The 24,507-nt window shown below is 35.8% G+C and overlaps 3 protein-coding genes across 5 annotated transcripts in view; 1 reads left to right on the top strand and 2 right to left on the bottom strand.

Moving 5' to 3' along the window:
- The window catches only part of LOC107704747 (39S ribosomal protein L44, mitochondrial-like), a 7,103-nt gene extending 5,849 nt beyond the window's left edge, over positions 1-1,254 (bottom strand). Inside the window, exon 1 of the mRNA XM_016507737.1 lies at positions 993-1,254. Coding sequence (XP_016363223.1) covers positions 993-1,165 — 173 coding nt within the window. The 5' untranslated portion in view covers positions 1,166-1,254. The remainder of the gene's footprint in view (positions 1-992) is intronic.
- A 1,208-nt stretch (positions 1,255-2,462) lies between these two features.
- On the bottom strand, positions 2,463-10,130 carry LOC107704748 (mitochondrial fission factor a). 3 transcript variants are annotated; one of them, XM_016507738.1, is made up of 8 exons: positions 9,971-10,130; positions 8,185-8,398; positions 7,093-7,262; positions 6,868-6,959; positions 6,738-6,740; positions 3,335-3,388; positions 3,135-3,219; positions 2,463-2,782 (listed from the first exon to the last, which is right to left on the bottom strand). In XM_016507738.1, the coding sequence occupies exons 2-8, from the start codon at positions 8,396-8,398 to the stop codon at positions 2,651-2,653; spliced, it is 750 nt and encodes a 249-aa protein (XP_016363224.1). In that variant the 5' UTR covers positions 9,971-10,130; the 3' UTR covers positions 2,463-2,650. The 3 variants fall into 3 exon arrangements, with proteins under 3 accessions (XP_016363224.1, XP_016363225.1, XP_016363227.1); XM_016507739.1 differs by lacking the exon at positions 6,738-6,740; XM_016507741.1 differs by lacking the exons at positions 3,335-3,388; positions 6,738-6,740.
- A 529-nt stretch (positions 10,131-10,659) lies between these two features.
- The window catches only part of egfem1 (EGF-like and EMI domain containing 1), a 68,895-nt gene continuing 55,047 nt past the window's right edge, over positions 10,660-24,507 (top strand). The window contains exons 1-4 of the mRNA XM_016507736.1: positions 10,660-10,986; positions 13,582-13,716; positions 15,060-15,169; positions 15,239-15,343. Of these exons, the coding sequence (XP_016363222.1) occupies positions 10,904-10,986; positions 13,582-13,716; positions 15,060-15,169; positions 15,239-15,343 (433 nt within the window). The 5' untranslated portion in view covers positions 10,660-10,903. The remainder of the gene's footprint in view (positions 10,987-13,581; positions 13,717-15,059; positions 15,170-15,238; positions 15,344-24,507) is intronic.

Here is a 24,507-nt window from a genome sequence, read left to right as displayed (position 1 = left end):
ACGTTCTTAGAATTGACAGACAGTTGACCCTGAGAGGTCAAGTAAATATCTACAGCGGATCTAAATATTCATTATTCATTATAACTAGTTATGATTAATTATTCATATTTCCCCATGAGCTGATTCGCTACATATATTTATATATATACATACACATTTATAAATTAAATATATATATATATATTATTTAATTTCCATTTAGTTTGTTGAAGTATTCAAATAACTCAAATTAAATGAAACTAAAAACTTAATAAAAGACCTATACAGACATAATAAATTCAGACATAAAATGTAACTAAAATTAAAATAAATAACAAATACATATATATATTATATTATTTATAATATATATATTCCTCAAACCAATTACATTAAGTCATTTTGCAGACGCTTTTATCCAAAGCGACTTACAATTGGGGAATACATAAAGCGATTATTAATAGTATTAATAATAGTACTGTATGTACTGCCATCAAATTTTTTCTTTCAAAAACAACATGCTCCTAGTCTAAAACGTAAAAATATAAATAATTCTTCGAGTATCAGTCATGCATTCTCATTACCGCAGTGTATACTTTGTTACATTCAGAGAAAAAAAGCCTTTAGGCTAACTGATAGGAAATTATTAAAAATGTGCTAATATTTCAGCCCCGAACAGATGACAAGATAAAGTAACGACTAGAATGCATGGGGTAACACATCTGCAGGTTTAGTGGTCACAATACAAACAAATGAAGAGAAGAAAAGTCACAAAACATCACCAACAATCTCATTTATCCGTACACTGATCAATACATAATGCGTTTATATTGATATTTACTGGCTGTTATTCAAAACCTAGTGTGTTGCCTACCTAGACAGCATTTTATTAAGAACACAGACATGCTCTAAAAATCCTATGACGCCGAAATATAATGTCTAGGTAGGCAGCTCACTATGATTTGAGACACAGCCGGAGAGTATCACAAGTGGCCTTGAGATGTTCTACTGACCGTGGCTTTGGAGGTGGAGGTCCCTCCATCTTTCTCTTCCTTTCCATGATGAGCGTGTAAGCCTTCATCCATCTCTTCTTCTCTCTGATATGTGTGAGCATCACTCCCCTGCACACATGATGGAAATGCAGAGGTAATACCGCGCGACTCACGAGCGCCCTGCACGCCGCCATGACAGCCGCGACCTGGTCACCTGACACCACGCAGTCCGCGAAAGAGCGACGGAAAGCGGGAGGGAAGCTGTCCACAGCGCCGCCACGTGTCCGGAGCACTGCGTTTATGCTGTTTGTCAAGGTGGACCCCATAACTAAGAAATTAACATATTACTTATTAGTACAATATAAAAAGTATGAATGACCATGGTACTTAATATAAGTTCTAGTGTTGTTATTTGTTAATTAAAACGATATATTTTTTTCGGTAAATGAAATAAAGCTGAAATAAAATAATACATAATTATTATATGAAAAATGTAAATAAAAAAAATAGACAAAAATATATAAATATAAGATGAAAAACTTAAACGTAAACAAAAACACTGCCTTGGCAACTAACTGAAATAAGCTAACATATAATATAATATACTACAGTTATGACAAATAAACTGAAATGAAGATAATTAAATCTATATGGAAAAAAAAAAAGTTAAATGACAAAATCGCTAAATCACTAAAAATAAATAAATAAAATAAAAATAAATAAAAGTTAAAAAAATATATTAATAAATACTATAATAGTATAAAAATAAATACTAAAATAACACTAAGTAGTACATATTTTCCAGATTTGTTTTTTTTTACTTTTAATCTGTCATGCTTAAGACCAAAAATTATACTTAATCTTCAGAAATTAAACAAACAAGCAAATCCAGAAGATTAAAAGCAGACAAGATAGAGTGTAGTTCACTACTGTTGTCATTTATTCAAATAAATGCGTTTGTAATACAATGTTCATGGCTCTGTGAGAGGAAAACTGAATGTGTATCATTTCAGTAATATCCTGCAGAAAACGAGCAGAAATAACAACATCAGCATATTATAATAATGTACATAAATAATAACCAGGACTAAACTCACACTTAACAAGTATGGTTTCTATGTCGATGCAAGTAACATACAGATGTACATAATGCACCTAAAATCACAACAGTCTGTAAATATACTTATTATTTAATATTATATGCTTTTCTTTTGACTATGCCATATCAGTGCATTCCATTCCATTGGTCTTTGTAAAAGTTGACATAATATTGTACTAATTTGTATAGTAAACCTATGGAAAAATAAATGATTACACCCAAAGCTCAAAGACAGGTGAAGTAATATATACATCTTGTTCATGCTTGACTTACGCAAAAAAAAAAAAAAAAAAACAGAAACAAAAAAAAAGTAAGTAAAAATGTACAAAACCAAGAAAAAGAACAATTGTACAGTTGTACAAAAAACAAAAAAAGTATAAATACATATTTATAATAATAAAATTAAACCAGACAGACAAACCCAAAGAACAACACAAAAGCTATCTCTGACTTTACCGCTCTTACTGTGAAGAAAATAAAACATTTTAGCCATTAAAAAAATACGGCTAAAGTTTGACACATAGAACAGAGGGGCAGAGTTTTGATTTTGCCCCTCCCACATTGCAGAGTCCATGTAGCTTCAGCGACGGAACCAAACCCAGCTGTTGATAAGCCAGAAAGCTACAGTGATGGAATACATGATCATTTCTCGCTTGACTCTCTCTTTGTTCTCCTCCTCCAAGAGCTGCAAACGCCGGTTCAACTTGACAATCTAATGACAAGAAATCAAAGAAATTAATAAACCCCTCCATCTTTCAGGTCAAGTAATGCGCAATTACACAGACTACTGTTGAAAAATTTGGGGTCAGTAAGATTTTACTGAAAGAAATGAATACTTTTATTCAGCAAGGAAGCATTAAATTGATATTTAATAAATATATAACAAATAATTTTTTGTACTGTTTTCTATTGTTGATAAAATAAATGCAGCCTTGGTAAGCCTAAGAGACTTCTTTAAAAACATTTGAATGGTAGTGTACATAAAATTGTTTTTCATTTTTTAAATTCTTATTTTACATGTATTTTTTAAAAACCCTGTACAATATTAAGCAGCAGAATAATACCTGTCTGCGTAGAGAGGTGGCGTCCACAACAGCCATGTCGTCTGTTCCTCCCTCCAGAGTCGAGTCCAGTGTGGCCAAGGCATGCCTGTCAAAAACATTATTTAATTTCATAAGATACTGAGATTGTATTGAGAGGACAGAGAGAAAAACAAATCGAGAGGAAAAAAACAGATGAGAGGGAAGAGATGAGAGGAAGTTACCTGTTGTCATGCTGGGGGTTAGAGAGGGTTGAACCCCCTCTAAGAGATGGCTTGCTAAGAAGCGGAAAGGACAAAAGAAGACAGACAGACAGACAGACAACTTTAATAACATGCACTTCAACTGGTATATAATATGTATATAGCTACTGCAGGTGGTCTTTGTCTCACAAACCATGTCAACATTTTCTAATCAAATAAACCTCGCAAAAGAAATTATGATTTTATGGTAAACCAGCCAACTGCACAGATGTAAACACAAAAAATGTAGTCTCATTTTCAGACAGTGGTTTTACACAAACCTACAGTTTAGTGTAGTGCCTGTCAGTGAAACTGAAGTTAATGCCATTCTGAAAGCTACTAATGAGAAGCCAAGCAGGTCACAGGGCAGTAAGGCACAGGAAATGAGCTCATGAATACCAACTGTGCAGGTATTCACAGAAACCAAATTTAAATGAATGTTCTGTATTCAATTTAAGGCTGTTTCAATTCACAGCATTTGTGGCATAATATCGTTTACCAAAGAAAAAAAAACAACTGTTTTAAACAATGATAATAAGAAATATATAAAATGATATCTGAAGGATCACATGGCACTGAAGACTGGAGTAATGGCTGCAAGAAATTCAGCTTAAATGACATTTGCAAAATTAATTACATCACAGCAATAAATTACATTTTAAAATGTTACAACAACAGTTACTTCAAATTGTAATAATATTTCACAATTTTATTATTTACTGTATTTTTGATCAAATAAAGGTGTCTGTGTATATATTAAGGAATAATACAGTAGTAAAGTATAATAAAAAAAATAAGTTCTCGTGTAACCAAAAATACAGCTGTGATTTTTTCTTAATTTAAATAAAATTATAAAAAAATATTTTTTTTTTAGTGGCAATCATGCCACAAATGCTGTCAATATAGATTAAACTTGTAAAGAACACAAACATTTCTTTATAAACTATACAGCAATGCCACAAACTGCTTGTGAATAAATTTAACTGAAATCTAAAAGCTCAGGGGAAAAAGAAAGGATTCCAACAAAAGAGAAAGAAATAAAATCTTGTGCGCATTTCTACTCATGCTAAACATAAAACCCCAAACCGAGAGGCTGAGAAAGAAATGGAGTTTAAGAAAGCAGCGTGTCCACATCCAACAGCAAACAACACAGGGATAAAGCTGTCGTCTAACAAACTACCTCCTAAAATTTTAATACGTATGGTTTTGTGCTTTGCAGTTGAAAGGAGAATTGTTTGTCGGTCAGTGCATTTTCTCTCCAAATCAGTTTGTTATCAGAATGACACGTGAACGTCTATCAGTCGTAGAGGACTTTGTTCCTGGATTAATCTGATTAGGTAATCGGTGAAGCAACAGCTAATTTAGCCAAAAGTCAGTCTCTCAGGGCAGATTCAGGGGTCTGAAAGAGAGGAAAAGTAGGAGATACAAGTGAGAGAGAAAGTCAAACAAATTTTAGGTTTCAGAAAGAAGGAAATAAAAGGAGAAAGAATGAAATAGAAGTCGGAGGAAGAAAATAAAGACTGCAACAGATGGGCAACAGCCTCACCATATATACAAAAGGTTCACAAGCCTTCAACAAGCCCAAACAAGCAAAATCTCATCGTTTTAACAACACAAACACACAAAGCTGTCTCGGAGTATCACAACCTCAAAAGCAGATTTGAAACGGCTGATCTCACATCAGACTAACGATGAGGCTGTTTACTGAACCATAGAATCCATCTACACTAATCCAAACAGACACAACTTCATATCTGAAATCCATAAGGTGGTCTGCTTTACAAATAGTGCACATCAAAAACAGCTCAGGTATTTGTTAGGTGAATCTCATGTCCAGGTCACATTTCACCAGCCTCATAATACTGAGGGATTTTATTTTTTTTTATTATTAATTAAGCACATTTGTTCATACATCATGCTTACAGTTTTTGTTATTTTATAATCTGTATAGAATAAGGGTTATATATAACAATACATATAGTTTTATTTAAAAATACTTTATCATATATACATTTTGTTATTGTATAGTACAATAATATTTTTATATTATATCCTTTGAATTGTTAAAAAAATCGTTTAATCGTTTATCTTTAAGCAAATATTAATTAGTTCTTTCTTTTAATTTTTGAGGTAAATTAAGACTTGGACATGTTCTTGACAGGTTTTGTGTAATTAATTACTGATGTAACGGTGAACAAGTGTATTGACGATTTTGTGTATTGAGTTAATTTTGTTTATTGCTATTGTATTAGTTAATATTGTTAAATAATTAAATACACTACAATTCAAAAGTTCAGGGTCGGTAGGATTTTTATATTTGAGTCTTTTATGCTCACCAAGGAGTATTTGCATGCATTTATTTTATTAAAATACAGTTATAGTATGTTATATGTTATACAGTACATAGTTATATTATATACAGAGATATTTTCTATTTTAAAATGTAATTTATTTCTGTGATGCAAAGCTGATTTTCCAGCAGCCATCACTCCAATGCTCAGTGTCACATGATCCTCCAGAAATCATTCTAATATGCTGATTATTATTAATGTTGTAAACAGCTGTGCTGTCTAATTTTTTTCATAGAAACTGTGATACTTTTGTTTGAGGATTCTTTGATAAATAGAACATAATTTTTTTCCAAATAGAAATCTTTTGTATCACCATAAATATTTTTACACTCACTTTTGATCAATTGAATGCATCCTTTCTAAATAAAATTATTAATCTCTTATGTACTGACCCTAAACTTTTGAAACGGTAGTGTGCATATGTTATATTATATTATGTCATATTAGTACATTATGATTCTGTTAAAATGTTGTTTTTTACTAAAACTAAATTAAGAGTAAAATTTGATAAAACACAGTTTGGCTGATGGACGTGATGCATTTAGATTAGTAGCAGAAGCTGTACTAGTCTTCATTTTATTGGGGTCTAGAAAAAGAAAAAGAGATGCTGGTCAATGGTGGGTTTAAGTACTTTCACTGACAGACAAGCCAATCAGAAAACTCCATGTCAAAACAAGCAAACAACTGGTTGAAGGAGAATGACTGATCTATTTTTTTAAGTACAAACCCTCCGTGTGAACAGCTTCTCAGTGCCAGGAGTGGCCATTCATTAGAATAGAATAGAGAACAATAGATTAGAATAAAGCTGTCAAGCAGTCACAGCATGAGAGAAATTGACTGACAAAGCAACTCTAACTACACTGACCAATATCACAAGTTGTTTTATATTGTGATAAAATTGGTCTCGACCATGACTGACAAGTGCGGTCGTGCCACTCCTGTACATGCAACAACATGCACTGAAGTTAAAAAAGCACAAAGCCAAACTGAAAGGGCTTGAAACTAAACAATACACATGCATGGTTCTAACTCACCCCCTTTGAGTCAGCATCATGAAGGGAGAAAGAGAGACACCAGGGAGAAGGAAAAAACACATAATGGAGTGAGAGGGCCAGAGGTGAAACAGAAATACGTATGCGTGTGTATTCGTGGCTTTGCACTCACATGGAGTCGTTTCTAGCGAGCTGGCCATTGTGATGCACACCTGTGTTCTCGCTGACCGAGCGCTCTCTACGTGTCCTGAATTGCGTGCGCACCTGTGTGAAGCAGAGAAAATGAAAGTGGACAGGTGTTCCTCATTTTACTAAACCCAAGCTGACACACTGTTGTTCCTTTTTTTAGTGACGTTCGTTACCGGTCACATTTACACAACTAGTCTGTCCCACTTACTTCTTCGCTGGGCTGACTGGCGGAGCTCAGCTGCTCCATTTCGAGAAAGTCGATGGGCCTTTCGTTGAGTGTCAGGACCCGAGGTGGTGTCTTGAGGGACAGTGTTGACTCCAGTTGGGTGGACTGGATGAGGTCTAGATCTCTGGGAAACTGCATGTCATCACTGTCTCCTGAAAAAAAAAGATCAGATATTCAACCCTTTGACAACTGGTCAGCAAATGAAATTGACCAAACATGTATGACTTTTGTTTTTATGTAACACACAAAAGAAGATATTCTGAAGAACTGTTTTATTTAAATTATGGGGTATTTTTTTTTTTTTTTGGATTTTTGATTTTGTGAATTTTTACGTTTTTTAATTGTTATTTTGTATGTAATATAGTGCTGCAGGGATGACATTTTTATAGGCCATATTCAGTTATATCTCTTTTTTGTGTTTATCACACATTTGTTTGGTTTCTTCAATGGGTTTATGGTTAAATGTCTAAAAAAGGTCTGTGCTTAACAAAATTTTCACATTTTATTCTACAACATAAAATACATCAAACTTACTAGTCTAAATTACAGCATCGTGTTTAAAATCACACTCCTGCAAACTATTCTAACTCAAACTTTCAGGAATTTATTTATTTATTTATTTAAATATAGAGTGAAAGCTGTCAGAAGCTTAGTTGTGATGTTAAAGTTGTGAGACTGTGGTGTAGTTCATTTATAGCCATTTATATGTTTAGCTTTTTATTTCTGGTGTTTGTATTTAGATTTCAAAAGTCATATAAGTTGTGCTCATTTTTCATGATGAAAAAAATATGTGAGTATCATGAACTTTTGTTGGTCACAGGGCGTATTTTCTGCAATAATCCAAAAGCCAATGGAAAAATCCTATTGGTTTCTTGTCGAGAGAACCAGGGCTGCGTTTCCCAAAAGCATCATAAGCCTAAGTTGATCATAGAACCAATTATCACCAATGGAGCTATGATCAACTTATGATTACGATGCTTTTGGGAAACGCAGCCCAGGGTGATGCCAACTTCTGGGCTGGCCTACTGTGTATGTGTAAGCACTGTAATGTGCAAAGATCTTCCCATCTCGTACCTGCCACAACGATTCTCTGGGGAACGTGCATCATTGCCGTGTGGAGCGTCTTGTGCTCTGGAAGATCCTGCTCTTCATGCTCATACGAAGCCACTCTCAGCTGCACAGGAATACGCATTCTCTGACTGATGCCCTCTGTGTACTCCAGCTCACAGTGGATCCGGTTCATTTCCGCCATCTCGGCTGTGGGAGAGGGGAACGCTGCTCCATTCATCTACAGGGAAAGAGGAGGAGGGCTGTGATGTGAGGACCAAAACATGTCAATCAATCAAAAAAATTCTAAAGGAACGTGCACAATTCCTATTGGAATTTTATCATACATTGAAACCAATCAAATGGGATCAAATAGGAATCCTCTAAGAATCAAATACAATTTTAATGGATGCACACAAAGTTTTGATATTTTCTTCTTTTAATTCTTTCTTGTACTGTACTGAAAAATGTTTCACGTCAGGACAGCTAAAAGAAACCAGGACTGTGTTTCCCAAAAGCATCGTAACCCTAAGTAGATCGTAGAACCATTGCCACCAATGGTCTCTAAGATCAGTTTATTTTATGATTTTATGGTGAGAAACGCAGCCCAAATTAGGAGCCAGATTACAATCCTGAAAAGGGTCCTTTATATCCATCTTGCATTTTATTACATATGTCATCATAGTTATTTTTATTGTTTTAGTATTATCTTTATACTATTATAGCATTTATTAGTATTTTACACTCGCTTTTATTTTTATGTTTTCATCTTAATTAAAGTGTTAGTAATTTTGTAATGTGCTTTTGTAATTTTAGCTTTAATCTATTTTTATATCAGTTTTAGTACATTTTAGTACTTTATTTAATTTATAATTATAATACAATTTATTTATTTTTTCACTTATTGCCAAGACAGCATTTCTCATTTTAAATTTTTAGTTTAGTTTTACATTTTTCAACTAATATTTATATTTTGTTCAAGTTTTATTTCAATTACCAAAAACAATTAACAACAGATTTAGTTTCAGTTCACAATAACAACACTATTTCTAAATGATCTAGTTTTGTTATGCTTAATCCAAAGAAAAATCCAAAGACGATCCCTTATATTTCCTTCCAAATTATAAAACGAAATACCTCCAAACAGCAAACCATGCATCAGAATCTCTCATACAGCAAAACCGGAATCCTGCTGTGCCACTTACCCCAATACAAAAAGAGCTCATAAGACTGTAAGCTTGGTAACTTGTGTGGTAACTAAATAATACCACATTTATGTAATATAGATAAATAAGCAACGCACACACTGTCATGCCCAGATCCTCAGGCTAAAATGAAGCACAGAAAGAAAAGCAGCCGTCATCTGTAGCTTGTGGTTGGATCATGAGATCAACTATTTCAGGAAGCAAAATGCCACTGAATACACTGGCTGCTCCAAAGTTTAATCTTTTAGAGAGCATGCCTACTGAATGCTATTGTGGATTGTGTTTCAGAAAGTCAGACAACAAAAAACAACATCAATATGGGCGTTTTTCTTTGGTTTCATTTATGCTGGATACAAGGCAGCACTGACAGCAGCAGTAACTTACTACAGTAAAAACACTTGTAATATTTAGTTTTGAATGTTTGGGTGGATCAATTCAAAACAAACAGAAAATACATAACAAGGTTTAGTACTTTAATGTGTCATATTTGGGCCGTAAAAACGGGAAATAGGTGATGAGCACATCAGGGCCCCAGAGCACATCAGTGACAGCTGATAAAGGGCCAAAGCATGACCGAAAACCACATCACAAATCTTTCAGACACATACCTTCACCGAGATCAGATCCGCCGACCGATTAGACACGTTAAAGTGAAATGCTCTCGTAAAATGCGACTATTTTGATTTTTTTTTGGTTTAGAAATAGACAATCATCCCGCAGTACAGCACAGACCAGATCAACCCAGACATGCGTGAAGCTGGCGGACGAGGAGCGTAAGAAGTACTTTTCAAAATAAAAGTCTCTCTGTATGTCATTTAAAAGTTACGCGTTTTCACTTTCTCTTCTGGCGAAAGTTTGTTAATTATCACAGTCTGTACATAATTTTCAGTTTAAGTTTATTGTGGGTTGCATTCCCTCAGTCACAAAACAGGAAACACACAAATTACAACTGTGATGGAAAAGTCTTGAACATTTTTTTTTAATAATTATTTCTATTAAAGTTCTTTTTACTTTTTGATTATATTAAAAAGCACGATCCACCAGCTGATTAGACGCGTTAAGTTGTGGTAAATGGTACATTTTCTGTTACTTCACATGCATAATGACTAGGCGCAACACAAAACATTTACATTTAGTAGAATAAAATCTAATTGGTTTGTATTGTAGTATTACAAAAGCAAAAGAATATTCATACATGTAAAACACACAGAATTTGAGAAACAACAGCAATGTTATGGGGCGTCGTGTTTCCATCGTGGCCCCTGGCGGTTGTGTGTGTGTGTGTGTGTGCTTGGAAGAGCGCTGAGCGATTGTCCAGTCTGTCTCAGTGAGCTCCCAGTTGAGGATACCAGCTCCAGGACTTCTAGGATGCTCGATGCAAGGAGAAAAGCTTTAGTGCTTTCATAAAGTTATTAACTACAGCACCTTACTCGTGTATAATGAAGTGATCGGACACTTTTAAGTGGACAGTGGGCCTCTGAAACCTGCTGACCACAAGCCCTGAAGAGTGTTTGCTGCATGTGGATGCTGTAAAGTTTACGATGTGCTGCTCCGTGACGCTTCTCCTCTGCGGTGTGATCGTGTCTCTGAACGGCGCAGCATCACTGGACCTGCAGCTCGACATGTGAGTTATATTATATTTATTTTGAATCATGTTTTGTGGTCGCAAAAGTCGCACACGGGATATTCTTATCTGAAACTTAATTCCAACATGTGTAAAACAAAACAAACTATGTTTTATTTTAAAATAATCAAAGAAAGCACTTTAAAATAACTTTAATTAATAACATTAATAAGAATTTACATGTTACATAGGCTATCATAATGATCATTAATGTACATTCAAATAATAAGTAATGTCTTGACGTTTTAAGTAGCCTAATAGAAATGTTCATGTTCACATAGAACATGCATTATATATTTTAGTGATTAAAGTTATTTTTAGTTATTTAAGTACTCATTACAGGTTAAATAGTAAATGTGCTACCAGTGTTTTTAAGAAAATGTAACACCAACTGAAACCATTTCGCTTATGAAATGTTTATCTGTGAGTTTTCAAATTACTTAATGTTCAAATTACTATTAATGATAATAAATAACAATACATAGCCTACTAATTACTTAATTAGTTTCATGTTCCTATTATTAATAATAACAAACAATAATTAATTCACGTGGTTTCTTACTGTTAGCTCTTTGTTTTGGTATAGCACAATAATTTGGAAGGTTCACTGACAATTAATCTAATTAAATAATGCGTTATTTCTGTAGTGATTTAATTGCTCTCTAGGTGTCGCCAAAAGTGCCAGAGTCCATTTGAAATGTGAAATGATATTCAAACATAAATGATCATCAAATAATTGAATTTATTCTGTAAACACTTGATTATCATGTTTTGAATTTGTACATATAGGCTACGTTTATCTAAACAAAATGTATTGTTCCAAATGGACTCAGATACTGCACTGTAAGAATTTGTAAATATGTTAAGTGTATGTAAGTCGCTGACAGTCTAACTCCAGGGCTGATCCGGTGTGTGACTGTGCAGTTTATCTGCGAGCCCCCTAATGAACTCAGGATGTGTTGTATTAAGCCCAGATGGTCATAGGAAGCAACCTGAGAGAGAACAGGACCCTCTGAGGCAGAGCCCAGACTCAGTCTATAAAACTAAAATCAAGAATTGAAGAAGCAGACTGTCACAGATGGATTATAACAAATCATTCTGCAATATCCTGATTTATTTATGAAGGTGAAATGCATTCCCAGCAATATTCCATACTCTGAGCTGTGAATAGGCTGCTCTAACATTTGGACAACCATAAGAAAGGTTTAAATCAACGAAAAGCTCCTGACATATATGGCTGTAAGGAGAAGTGAAGAAAAGTTGAGTGTGTATGTATTTAGCTATACTTTATGACCAAAATTATCCCTAAAATGGTCTAATTGTGAGAAAACCTCCCATTGGAAATATTCAGGTATATTTTCAATTGGAAAATCTATTCATAAATGACAGCATATCCTGTTTGAATTATAAAAATAATAAAAAAAAAATCTTTCAGCTGTAGGATTTGTCTTAGTCTATAACACAGTTATTTGATTATTTATCAGTATTTATATTAATATTTTAAATATAACTATAGTTACATTTGTGTGTTGGTGCAAATGATCATTTGGATCTTGAACATGTGGTTCAATGTGTTCTTGGAGCATCAGACTATACAAGCTGTGAGAACATTGTGTCAACATCCTAAAATGAGCTGTTTCCGCAGACACAAGATCTAAGAGCAGATTATTGATTTATTTTCTCAATGGCTCATAATGCCATAGCATGATAAGATTAAAGTTTTTCTACATATCCGTGTAGTGACATAATAAACAAATGCAGAACATCAAGACCCAGCACAGATATAAATGCTCTTTTTACTCTAAAAAGCCAACTTTCCCTTTGTCCACTATTTAGGGTTTGTAATTATTACATTTAGTCCCCAAGTCCTTATGTGGTTACATCCTTGCACAAATTATTGTGCAAGGATGCAAAAAAGTCTGCATACTCTCAGCTGACAATAGGGTACACATATGTTGACCCACATACATGTTCTTCTGTGAGCATTTATGTTGAAATTAACAATTCTTTTTTTTTAGCATGTGAACAGGATGGGTAATTATGACATCATCACTAAAGAAGGAGTTTTGATGTTCGAGGCCCTGTCGCAAATAAGACTTTGTTTTTCATGTTATTGCATGTGTTTTATAGTTCATGATGTTGCTCAGGAGCACCCCCTATGTGCAATTCATTTACCATTAATGTGCCCCCACTGGTCTGGATTTCACAGCGAACTGCTATCCAACAATCCATGCAACATTACATAACCAAACTGAGGAAGACAAAAATTGGATCAGGCCATCAATTTGAGACAGAAGTTGAGACGGTCCTGAAGAAAATTCAACCAACAATGAAAATTGGCTGAAAATGTACTTATCTCCAGGCCATCCAAGATGAGTTTGTTTCTTCATTGGAACATATTTGGAGAAATTTAGCATGCACCAATGGATCCTCTGCAGTGAATGGGTACCAAATCTGTTCCAATGAAGAAACAAACTAATCTACATCTGGGATGGCCTGAGGTTAAGTACATTTTCAGGAAATTTGTATTTTTGGGTGAACTATTCCTTTAGGTTCCATGGGTTTTTGTATAGTATAATTTTCACTATTTCTCAGGCCGAATGTGTGTGAGGAGCAGGAGATGTCTATGCTGGGGGTGAGGCAACCATGCGTTCAGGCGTTTACGCGAATGGTGAAGGTGTGGAGGCAGGGCTGCTCTTCTCAACGCTGGTGCATGGGCTACGAGAGGAGGTAAGACACACTCAAACAACAACTGTTTACTTTGTTTCCCTGTTGAAACTATTGGCCCTTAAACCATTGCCTCGTATGATTATTTCCCCCTAAGCAATTATCTTTTAGGTCAGAATCAGTGGGTTTTAGGAGATTTGCTCTCCTTCCATTTAGTAGCGTCAAATTGGCCAACTACCACAGCAGATGCTTTCCATTGACTTAAGTACACAGATTTCTAGGAGCTCTTTTCTGAAAATCTGGGGTTAAGTGACTAGCACACATTGGTGATTTGATAGGAGTTATAATAACCAACCATTGGCCCTCTGAAAGCATAACACTTTTCACATTATCAACCAGCACATACTTATTAAACATATTACTTTCATCTGGCATGCTAAATACTGACCTGCTGATCAATGACCTATAGCTATGAAAATGTGGCAAAACATAGTAACTATAACAACACTGAAACTGAAGAAAAATAGCTTAAAAGTAGCATTTTTTAAATCTGAGCACAGGTAAAATCTGTCACAGGAAAGAGACAATTCTAAAAGAGATGTTTCACAGTTGAATGAGTGAATGAGTAACAGTGTAAACCAACTAACTAAATAAATGTGATTACAATAATAAATAATAAAAATCGATTTGATCAATAAATAAATACATACTAAATAAGTACAGTACAGTAGGGAGTAGAAAAAATCATAAGGTAACACAATAGAAACTAAATATTTTCCAAACAATAGCTATTTTAAATACATTTATAATATGACCTTTTCAGGATCAATGAACATTTCAAAGATCATCAAATTTGCCGGTCCCTGGCTGGACTAGAGCTGATAGCACAGTGAATCGTTTAGATCTTGTGAACTGGTTCAACAGATTCATCGAAAAGATTCACCTCAAACAAACGACTCGTTCACGATTCGGGCAGGTTCAAACTGAACGCAGTTTTGCGGTTCAATACGCTACTTTTAAATGAACTAGATGGAAGTCTGACTATTTTGCCGCCTTTTGCTGCTTTTCAGCGTTTTTGCGCATTATGGACGCGGTTTTATAACGCCTTACCAGGTTAAAAGAAGTTCAGCAATCGGAAGATTCAGAAAGCATCACGAGCTTTAGAGCATCAACTGTATCATTTGTCGGCTATTCCTATAATTACGTTATTTCCGGAGCATAAAATAAACAATAGCCTAAATATCTTTTGCTTTCAAATATTTTGGTCCATTTTGTTTAAATATTGTTTTCGTGTAGCTAATTTCAGTGATTTTTATGTCTCATTTGTCATTACTAGGCCTATTTCAGTATCTACATACAATGAAACTGTTCATTATAGTTCTGTCTCTTTTCTCCCTCTGTCTCAGGACAGGCTATTATACAGTGTATAGGCAGGCATACAGTACGGAGATGCAAACTGTCTACAGGTGCTGCCCAGGGTGGATGCAGAGAGGGGAAGAGAGAGGCTGTCTGCATAGTGAGTATCATAAAACTGTACGTGTGTGTTGTGGGTCAAGGGTTTCTGAATAGTGTGTGTTATCCACAGGAGTGTGTTCCTCTGGCACCTGCTTTAATGGTGGGAAGTGCTCTGAGACGGGTGATCAGCTTTGTCAGTGTCCGGAAGGGTTCGAGGGAATGCGCTGCCAATACGGTGAGTCTTTAGTGCATGTTTGAAGAGGTTGAAGTTTCTGATCTTGAATGAATGGGTTCTGTTTTAGATCTGTTGCTTACGGTGGCCGAGAAGTGCAAAGCAAATCACAATTCTGAAAACAAAATGGGTTGGGATTACTCACTGCTGACTGGACGAGACATCTGTCAATCAACGTATACAGGACGAACCAGCCGAAGAACAGCAGAGTCGTGGTTGAAAGTTCGGAGATGGTATTAAAGGAGCTCAGTTTAAATGTATTGTATGAATTGCCCTTACTATGGAATAAAAAATACGGAGTGTATATTTAGATTGAGTTAAAAGCAGCTGTAAAACATCAGCTCCAGTGGCGCAGATGGATAAGCGTGTCGTTGACGAACCCGGGTCGATCGCGTCAAAAAGCCAATGACACGTGCTTATCCATCTGCGCCACTGGAGCTGATGATTTACAACCACTTTTAACTAAATGTAAATAGACACCCCGTATTTTTTATTCCATTGTAAGGGCAATTCATACAATACATTTAAACTGAGCTACTTTAATACCATCTCCGAACTTTCTACCACGACTCTGCTGTTCTTCGGCTGGTTCTTCCTGTATACGTTGATTGACAGATGTCTCGTTCAGTCAGCGGTGAGTAATCCCAAACCAATTGCGCTGTCTCAAACTATACCTACCTCTTCCGGTTTGTCTGATTTGTTGTTGTGTTTTCTGACTTGTTATTTTGTTTTCGAATTTGTCATTGTGTTTTCTGACTTGTTATAATGTTTTCTGAATTGTTGTTGTGTTTTCTGAATGGTTATTTTGTTTTTTAGACTTGCATTTGCGTTTGTAATTTGTTATTTTGTTTTCAGAATTGTGATTTGCTTTGCACTTCTCGGCCACCGTAGTTGCTTCTTGGGTCAGGTTATGTGCATTAATGCATATGCACCACACACTCTGTCCACCACCTGTGAGTGCAGAGGGAGTTTTCGCAGGCAAACATCACTTTGGTTTGTTAGATTCTCACTTGTTTCTCTCCCTCTCAGTTTGTTTTGATAGTATATGTGAGGTTTTCTGTGAGGTGTCGAATGAGGCAGAATGAGGGTGTATGTGTTCATCTAAACATATGTGTGGTACTTTTCAAAAGTCTGGTGTCAGTATTTTGTTGATGTTTTTTTTGAAAGAAATTAATACTTTTATTCAACAAGGCTGCGTTAAATTGATTAGAACTGACAGTAAAGACATGTATAATGTTACAAATGAATGCTACTCTTTTAAACCTTCCATTCATCAAAGAATCCTCAAATAAATGTCTCACAGTTTCCAAAAAAATATGAAGCAGCACAACTGTTTTCAACATTGTTAATAATAAGAAATGTTTCTTGAGCAGCAAATCAGCATATTAGAATGATTTCCGAAGGATCATGTGGCACTAAAGAGTAATGACTGTTGAAAATTGCCATCACAGGAATAAATTGCATTTTAAAATATATTAAAACAGAAAACAATTGTTTTAAATTGTAATAATATTTCACAATGGTAAGCCTATTTCCCCTTGCTAAGCATAAAATAATTCTTTCAGAAACATTTAAAAATCTTACTGACCCCAGATTTTTGAATGTTAGCGTATTTGTAAAAAAAAAAAGCTACTTTGCTTTTATAACAGCAAAGAGCCTTTGAAAACTGAAGCCACCTCACACACAGTAGTATGTGAATGAGATTTTGTGTTCTTGTCTTAACAGTAAACCTTAAAGTTTAGTCAGAGATTTTTGGTGTGCTCTGTCTAAAGCAGCTTTCCTCCTGCGGTTTTATGCTGAGATGGTAGTTTGTGCTCCTTGAATGCTTTCTCAGAGTTTCTAAAATTAAAATGTTCTACTTCAAGTCCGTAATGCAGAAGGCTGATGGCTAAACAGTGCGGTGGTGAAATGACTGTGATGAAAAATGTCTTTTCCATGTTGGACTGGTAAACCTATTAAGCTCATTTGACTCAGAGACTGTGTATATGTGCATGTGGAAGAATGTTTTTACAGTGCTCTCTTTCAGTAGACATATCGCTACCACTGTAGCTCAGTCAGGACATGCTGTAGCTCAGCTGGCCTTTCCTGTTGGACTGATTTGCTGTGTTTAATGGCCACTGTGGTCACCTCTCAGTTCTGAGAGAGAAAATGCAGGGAATACCATTCAAAGAATAAGAAAAGTTAAAGAAATAGCTAGTTTACTTACCCTCGTTTTACTGCAAACCTGTATGACTTCCTTTCTTCCGTGGAGCAAAAAAGGAGATGTTTGGCAGAATGTTCATGCTGCTTTTTTCATACATTGAAAGTGGATTGTAACCAGGAGCTGTTAAACTCAAAAAGGAAAGATCATCACAAAAAAGATATGCATAGATTGCTTTTATGGTACTGTCATTGTGCTCTTTTATCATATTTGGAGCTTGAAAGCTACTGATGTTTTCAATGTATAGGAACGAGCAATGTGAACATTGTTTAAAGGGGTCATATGATGCTGCTAAAAAGAACCGCTTTCACAACGAAGCACACAGCGTCTTCAGGACATGGCTGCAGCGTCAACAATACTACAGTGTGAATAAAAGTTACGCCTTCTTTCTTTGCGTGAACATTTGTGTGAACATTCTTTGCGTGAACATCCCAGATCGTGACGTAGGTATGTGGGGGCGTGTTAGAACGAGCCGTTTTAGGTAGGCGTGGTTAACTCTTAACTTTTATAAAGAATATCTCTTTGGTTTTGAGACTTTAGTGTTTGCAACTTTACAGATCTTCTTTATGCACCAAGAGCTTGTAACACTCCAAAGAGAAAGGAAAAATTTAAATCGCATCATATGACCCCTTTAATATAAATCCTTTTGTGTTCCACATAAGCAAAAATGGCATATGAGTATATAATGACAAAATAACAGAATTTTACTGGGAAAGTTAAACATAAACATTTTGGATAAAAGTGTCTGTCAAATACAATAATGTAATAACTAGTTATAGACCTCATTTATCTAAGCTTATGCACCTCAGTTTTTGAGTGAAAAAAGCCTTATTTGTGGATAATTTTGGCAATGTTCACTCAAAAATTGAGGTACATAAGCTCAGATCATTGAAATGTATATGAAAATTTTTGGTAGACCAGTCATTTTTGATTGGGAACACCACAAGTGTAACAAGGTAGGGGGAAAAAATCCCCCAAAATTATCAAAATTGTATTGTTATACCCTGAGTGAGCAAAGTCAACATTAACTAGCATTTTGGGAACACAACTTGAACACCACTTGAAGGTTAAGAACATGTTTTTCATCCTTGTTCTTAAAATGTATGTGCATTGCATATGTAAACACACACCTGTGCCTTAGAGGTATTTATTTTCACTCATGCTGTTTTTTGCACTTTAATAGTTAATGAAATTAATGGCAAACCACAGTTTGAGGAGTGATTCAGATCTGAAACTCTAAAGGACACACATGTGAAATTACTGGGCTCTGAGCCGACAGTGTCATTCCACTGTTTAGTAGAACTGTGTTGTTCTACTAAACATCAGTGTCTTCCTGATGGGGTGGAAGAGAGTCGTGGGAAACAAGCTCTTCACTGTCCATTACTGCAACTTCCCTGTTTACGGGTTTACAATATGTGCTGAGCAGACAGTGTTTAAAGATGTGTCTGTTTGGGTTTGTTTGATACGGTTTGCCTGAGGGTTTCCTTTCCCCCCATCTTGTTTGCCCTGTAGTGGAGTTAAGAGTTACAACCCCATGGAGCATCCTGACTCTACATATTTTCTTGGAATACTGCAGCGTATTGAGGAGTTCAAGAGGTCCTGATCCCTTAACAGCTTATTTAGGCACCCCGTTAAACTGGGTCACATTTCTTACATTCTTTGTATGAAGACACACAGACATCTATGTATATACATTCTTCTATAAGTTGACATCTTTGCTATCATTACAGTACAGACCCAGCCTCACTGTATTGAATGAAAAACAACATTTTCAATATATTTAAAAATTAAAATCCTGTCATCATTTACTCAGCCTTAATTTGTTCCAGACCTTTATTTTGTCTGTGGAACACAGAATAATATGTGGTTGTTTTGAACCCCATTGACTTTAATTCTATGGACAAAAGAAATGCAAACATTCCTCAAAATATCTTCTTTTGTTTTCCACAGAAGATATAAAATCATAGAGGTTTGGAATGATATGAGGGTGAATAATTAATTACAGAATTGTCATTTTTGGATGAACTGTCATAACGTTCATAATGTTACAAATGGTTCTTTAAAGAAGTGAAACCTTCTTTGGGGAACCCAAAATGATTCTACGATCTCATAATTACAAAACCCCCCTTTGGACCTTGTTAGCCAACATTGCTTTTCCCCAAATGCATGGCTTTGATTATGTCAGCAGAAAAGTCATTTTAGAGCTGGAAAGAGCTTTAATGAAATATTTATCTTCAGAGTAATATATCCTGATCAGTCATGCACAATGAGATAAACATTTACAGTATTTACAGAATTAAGAAAGAGTCGATTGTTTTTCCAGTTTTCCACTTTCTCACTGCTCCATTCTGGTCTTTATCCTTCAGTTCAGTCATCTACTCTGAACTAAGACATGAAATGTTCTGATCCAGCACAAATATGTGTATGCATGCAAACTTTGACTAAGCGGTTTGTAAATTATGATTGAGGTTCTCGAATAGATTACATGCTGTTCAAAAGCATGCTTATCCGACCGGGACAGCTATCCCTTTTAGTTTAATGAACTCGTACTGACATGCTCCATGTGCTGGTTTGGTGAGAAACTCATATTTGAACAAGAGCCTCACTGCTGCAGGACGCTCTGGCAGACACGGGCCGTTGAAACGGAAATTCGGTTTGAAGGATTATTGAAAAGCAAAACACTGGCAATGAAATCACTGGCATTGAAAACAGAGACCTTGTGAGTGAGAAGTGAGTTTCCCGATCAACAGTAGGTTACATCTTCTTGTTGTTGAGATGGGCAGCAGCAAGTCTGGCATCTTTAAAACGTTATTCCAGTGAGAACTTGAAAAGAAAATGAATCTAGCATTTCCACTCAGCAGGTGATCTCAGCTGAGAGGCAGAGAAACCAAATCCTGCTGTGGAGAAACAGGAACCGGTTGTGTGTGTGTGCTGGAATGTTCTTTTGCTTTTAACACAAAACCCTTTGGACTTCTAAAGATCTGTTTTTAAACAGTATCAGCTGTCAATATTCAGTGTTATAAAATATGAGTTGTTAAAGGAAAATTATATTGCTTTTTAATGGTTCATGAAACCCAACCACTGGGTCAAAACAACCCAATTGCTGGGTTTGTCCCTATTTTACCCAGCACTGGGTTGTATTTAACCCAGCATTTTTTAGAGTGTAAATAGGGCTTTCATTATCAACATTGTCTTAGATGTTTCCTTAGAGGACACATCAATATAGACAAAAATTAGACAAACTGTTGACATAAAAAAAGAGTAGAGAGCTATAAAATTAGTCTTGATAGCATAGTACAGAATATGTTGAGAAATGTTTGTGTTTACATTGGAATTGACTGTTGATTGCAGACGCTTGGCTAATGTGAGCACAGCACAGTTTTGAGACATTATTGAAATTTCTTTTGAAAAGCTAGAGGAGGTCTACTGTATATTTATTTATGTATATTATATTCTACCATTCAACTTTTTTTTTGTTGAAATAAATGAATACTTTCATTTGACCAGAACACATTAAATGAATCAAAAGTGACAGTAAAAGCATTTATAATATTTCAGATATTTAAAATCAATTCTGTTCTTTTGAACTTTCTATCATCAGAGAATCCTGAAATAAAATGTATCACAGTTTCCACAAAAAATATAAAGCAGCACAACTGTTTTCAACATTGATAATAATGAGATATGTTTCTTGAGCAGCAAATCAGCATATTAAAATGATTTCTGAAGGATTACACTGAAGCCTATTGGCTGCAGTTATTTAAAATTATAATAATATTTCACAATATTACTGTATTTACTGTATTTTGATCAGATAAATGCAGGCTTGGTGAGCATAAGAGACTTACTGACCCAAGTTTTGAATGGTATTTGAAATAATGGTATTTGAAATAAATATAATGATTCCCAGAAATGCTGTCTAATTTGTCTGTTTTCTTTTCATAGTCAGTTTCTTTCATGGAGTCTGTAAAGCAGACACCTGTAATTTAATATTTGATGGAATATGGAAACATCCCATTGGTAGCTGTATACTGATCATCCGTTAATTGTGGAAACATGTAATTAATGTGCAAATGCTTGCCAGATGTTTTGCTGTCCCTTGCTGGTTGAAAAGAAGTCATGCTTGAATGTGAGGCCTGGATTGAATGTGTGTGTTTATGTAGGATAATACAGGGCCAAGTGCAGTGATCTGTGCGATCTCTATACAACAGAAGACACGTGCCACTACATGCTGAGACAAAGCGGCTGGATACACAAAACTATCTTCTCTGATAGAGCACACAGCTCAAAGTTTCTAATGTTTTGTAACTCCTCTGTCTAAACCATTAAAGAGGATCTCCCAATGAAAGGACAGGGGATATTCCTGAGATACTGCTGCTTTTCCTCGAAGCATTTATAACCCTGAGAGATAACCAAACGACTTAACCATACATTGAGAAAAAGTAGAGGAAAGGAATGCAAGAGAATGAAAATGCCCAGTTTTTCCTCGTTACGTTTCCTTTGAGACTTATTAGTGTATTTAAAATCTAGGACCTACAGTAAGCAGTAAGAGTTTATGCCTTAAATTAAAAGGTCGAATTGTGACAATAATCCTCTTTTCCAATTTTGAAGAGAAAAAGACACTATGTAGGGACCTTGTGAGGTCTTGTCAGCTGTCGTCTGTAGAACGCATTAGGTGTGCTGTACTGCGGCCAAACTGAGATCCCAGGAAAGATAGCTATGGTCATTAGATTTCCGCTTCACTCTGGCTTAGAATTTATGGCCATCAGTTAATATGTAACACTTCTTAATATTTAAATGGAAATACGTGAAATATGTGTTTTTTATAACTGAATGAATGAATGAATGAATGAATGAATGGATGGTCAAAAAATCCAATACATTGAGGGACTCATGGGAAGAGTCTTGGATGGTGGGCCATTTTGACTTGAGGCAATACTAAATACCTAGAAACACGCTGGTGAGTTTTGTGACTGAAAATGTGACTCCCCAGTCACATTTTCTATTGTATATGTCTATTTTTTTAAAGGATTAGTTCACTTCTCAGAATAAAAATTTCCTGATCATTTACTCACCCCCATGTCATCTAAAATGTTCATGTCTTTCTTCAGTCGAAAAGAAATTAAAGGGGTCATCGGATGCCCATTTTCCACAAGTTGATATGATTCTTTAGCGTCTTAATGAAAAGCCTATAACATACTTTGGTGAAATTTCTCAATGGTAGTGTAAAACAACACCCTTTTTACCTTATCAAAAACAGCTCTGTTTACAGCAAGCTGTTTCGGTGCATGTCCCTTTAAATGCTAATGAGCTCTGCTCACCCCATCCCTCTCTTCTGTGGGGTGACGCAGTTCTCACGAGACTGTAAACTTTAGCCGCATTTAGCCGTGGAACTTGCTAACTAGCACATTATTAGGAAAGGCGATTTGCAAAGATTCATAGAAAAACCTTATACTCACTTCTTCTGAAGGTGAAGCTGGATCACGAATGATTTGCGCGAACATAGACGCATTTAGGTAGATTGGGGGTTCATTCCCTTCAAAAACAAGTGTAACCCACTGCGTCTTCAGCGGCTCAGATGTCGGGAGTAAATGATGACTGCTATGTTCATTATTACATCCAACAACAAAACACCTCAATCGCTTAGGAGACAATCTTGTCTACACCTGCTCCAGCATTGAAACAATGCAGACTGATGACAGCTCACTCAGGGTCTAAGGTAAAACACCAGTGTCAGTCAACAATCGTGGGAGGGGCCTGTGCAGAACTACGTCACTCTGCCAAGAATCTCAGAACAGCCTGATCCGAGAAAGTGATCATTATTATTGGGGATTTAAAAAAATGCACTGGGTGGATTTTTATCTTTATAGGGTGGATGTGAACATTCCAGGATTTTTCTCCATATAGTGGACTTCAATGGCGATCAACGGGTTGAAAGTCCAAATTGCAGTTTCATTGCAGCTTCAAAGGGCTCTACACGATCCCAGGCAAGAAATAAGGGTCTTATCTAGTGAAACGATCGGTCATTTTCTAAAAAAATACAAATAAATAAAAATGTATATACTTTTTAACCACAAATGCTCGTCTTGCACTGGCTCTGCGATGCGCATGCGCGACTTCACACATTACGTAATCATGTTGGAAAGGTCACGCGTGGTTAGTTTTTCATCTGTGTACTCTGGTTCAAAAAGGTACAGTAGGGTGAAAAACTCCATCTCATTTTCTCCTCCAAGTTCGACATCACCGTTTTACCTTTTTCTGTAAAGGGCGTTTTGATTTAGCCTTTCACGTTTGCTTTTTAAACACTGGGTCGGTATTTCTGCCTACGCCATGCGTGACCTTTCCAGTGTGACTTCATAATGCGTGAAGTCGAGCTAGTGCAAGAAGAGCATTTGTGGTTACAAAGTATACAAATTTTTTTGGTTTTTTTTTTAAGAAAAATTTTTCACTAGGTAAGACCCTTATTCCTCGGCTGGGATCGTGTAGAGCCCTTTGAAGCTGCATTGAAACTACAATTTGGACCTTCAACCCGTTGATCGCCATTTAAGTCCACTGTATGGAGAAAAATCCTGGAATGTTTTCCTCAAAAACCAAAGCAAAAATGTATTTTCGACTGAAGAAAGAAAGACATGAATATCTTGGATGACACGGGGGTAGAGTTGTGCCGGTATTCGGTAATGCGATATATCACGGTAATGAATATGCACGATATTGTTATCGTGGGCACTTCTAAATACCGTGAATAATTATATATTACGAATTATTCCGAATTTTGAATGCATTTTAAGAATACTTTTCCCATCAACTGGTCAAAATGCACAACACCGCTGTATGCTAGCGTGAAAGACGCGTGCGCACTCTGACGTAAACAAGCGCGGACGAGAAGCACATGGCGGAACGTGAGAGACGCTCTGGATGAAAACACACTTTTACTCTCTGACAGCAGATGGCGCTAAACTGCAGAAAT

This window comes from Sinocyclocheilus anshuiensis, unplaced genomic scaffold (genome assembly GCF_001515605.1).
Source record: "Sinocyclocheilus anshuiensis isolate Anshui unplaced genomic scaffold, SAMN03320099.WGS_v1.1 scaffold758, whole genome shotgun sequence".
Classification (NCBI taxonomy): domain Eukaryota; kingdom Metazoa; phylum Chordata; class Actinopteri; order Cypriniformes; family Cyprinidae; genus Sinocyclocheilus; species Sinocyclocheilus anshuiensis.
Note: the sequence above shows the minus strand (reverse complement) of the source record. Positions and strands in the feature narration are given on the sequence as shown.

What these genes read in the sequence shown, in the direction of transcription:
- LOC107704748 (XM_016507738.1), bottom strand. Translation starts at nt 8,398, where the DNA reads ATGAATGGAGCAGCGTTCCCCTCTCCCACAGCCGAGATGGCGGAAATG. An exon ending in CCAGTCAGCCCAGCGAAGAA is followed by an intron (nt 6,960 to 7,092) that starts GTAAGTGGGACA and finishes TGCTTCACACAG; the next exon opens with GTGCGCACGCAATTCAGGAC. An exon ending in CCACCTCTCTACGCAGACAG is followed by an intron (nt 2,783 to 3,134) that starts GTATTATTCTGC and finishes TCTTGTCATTAG; the next exon opens with ATTGTCAAGTTGAACCGGCG.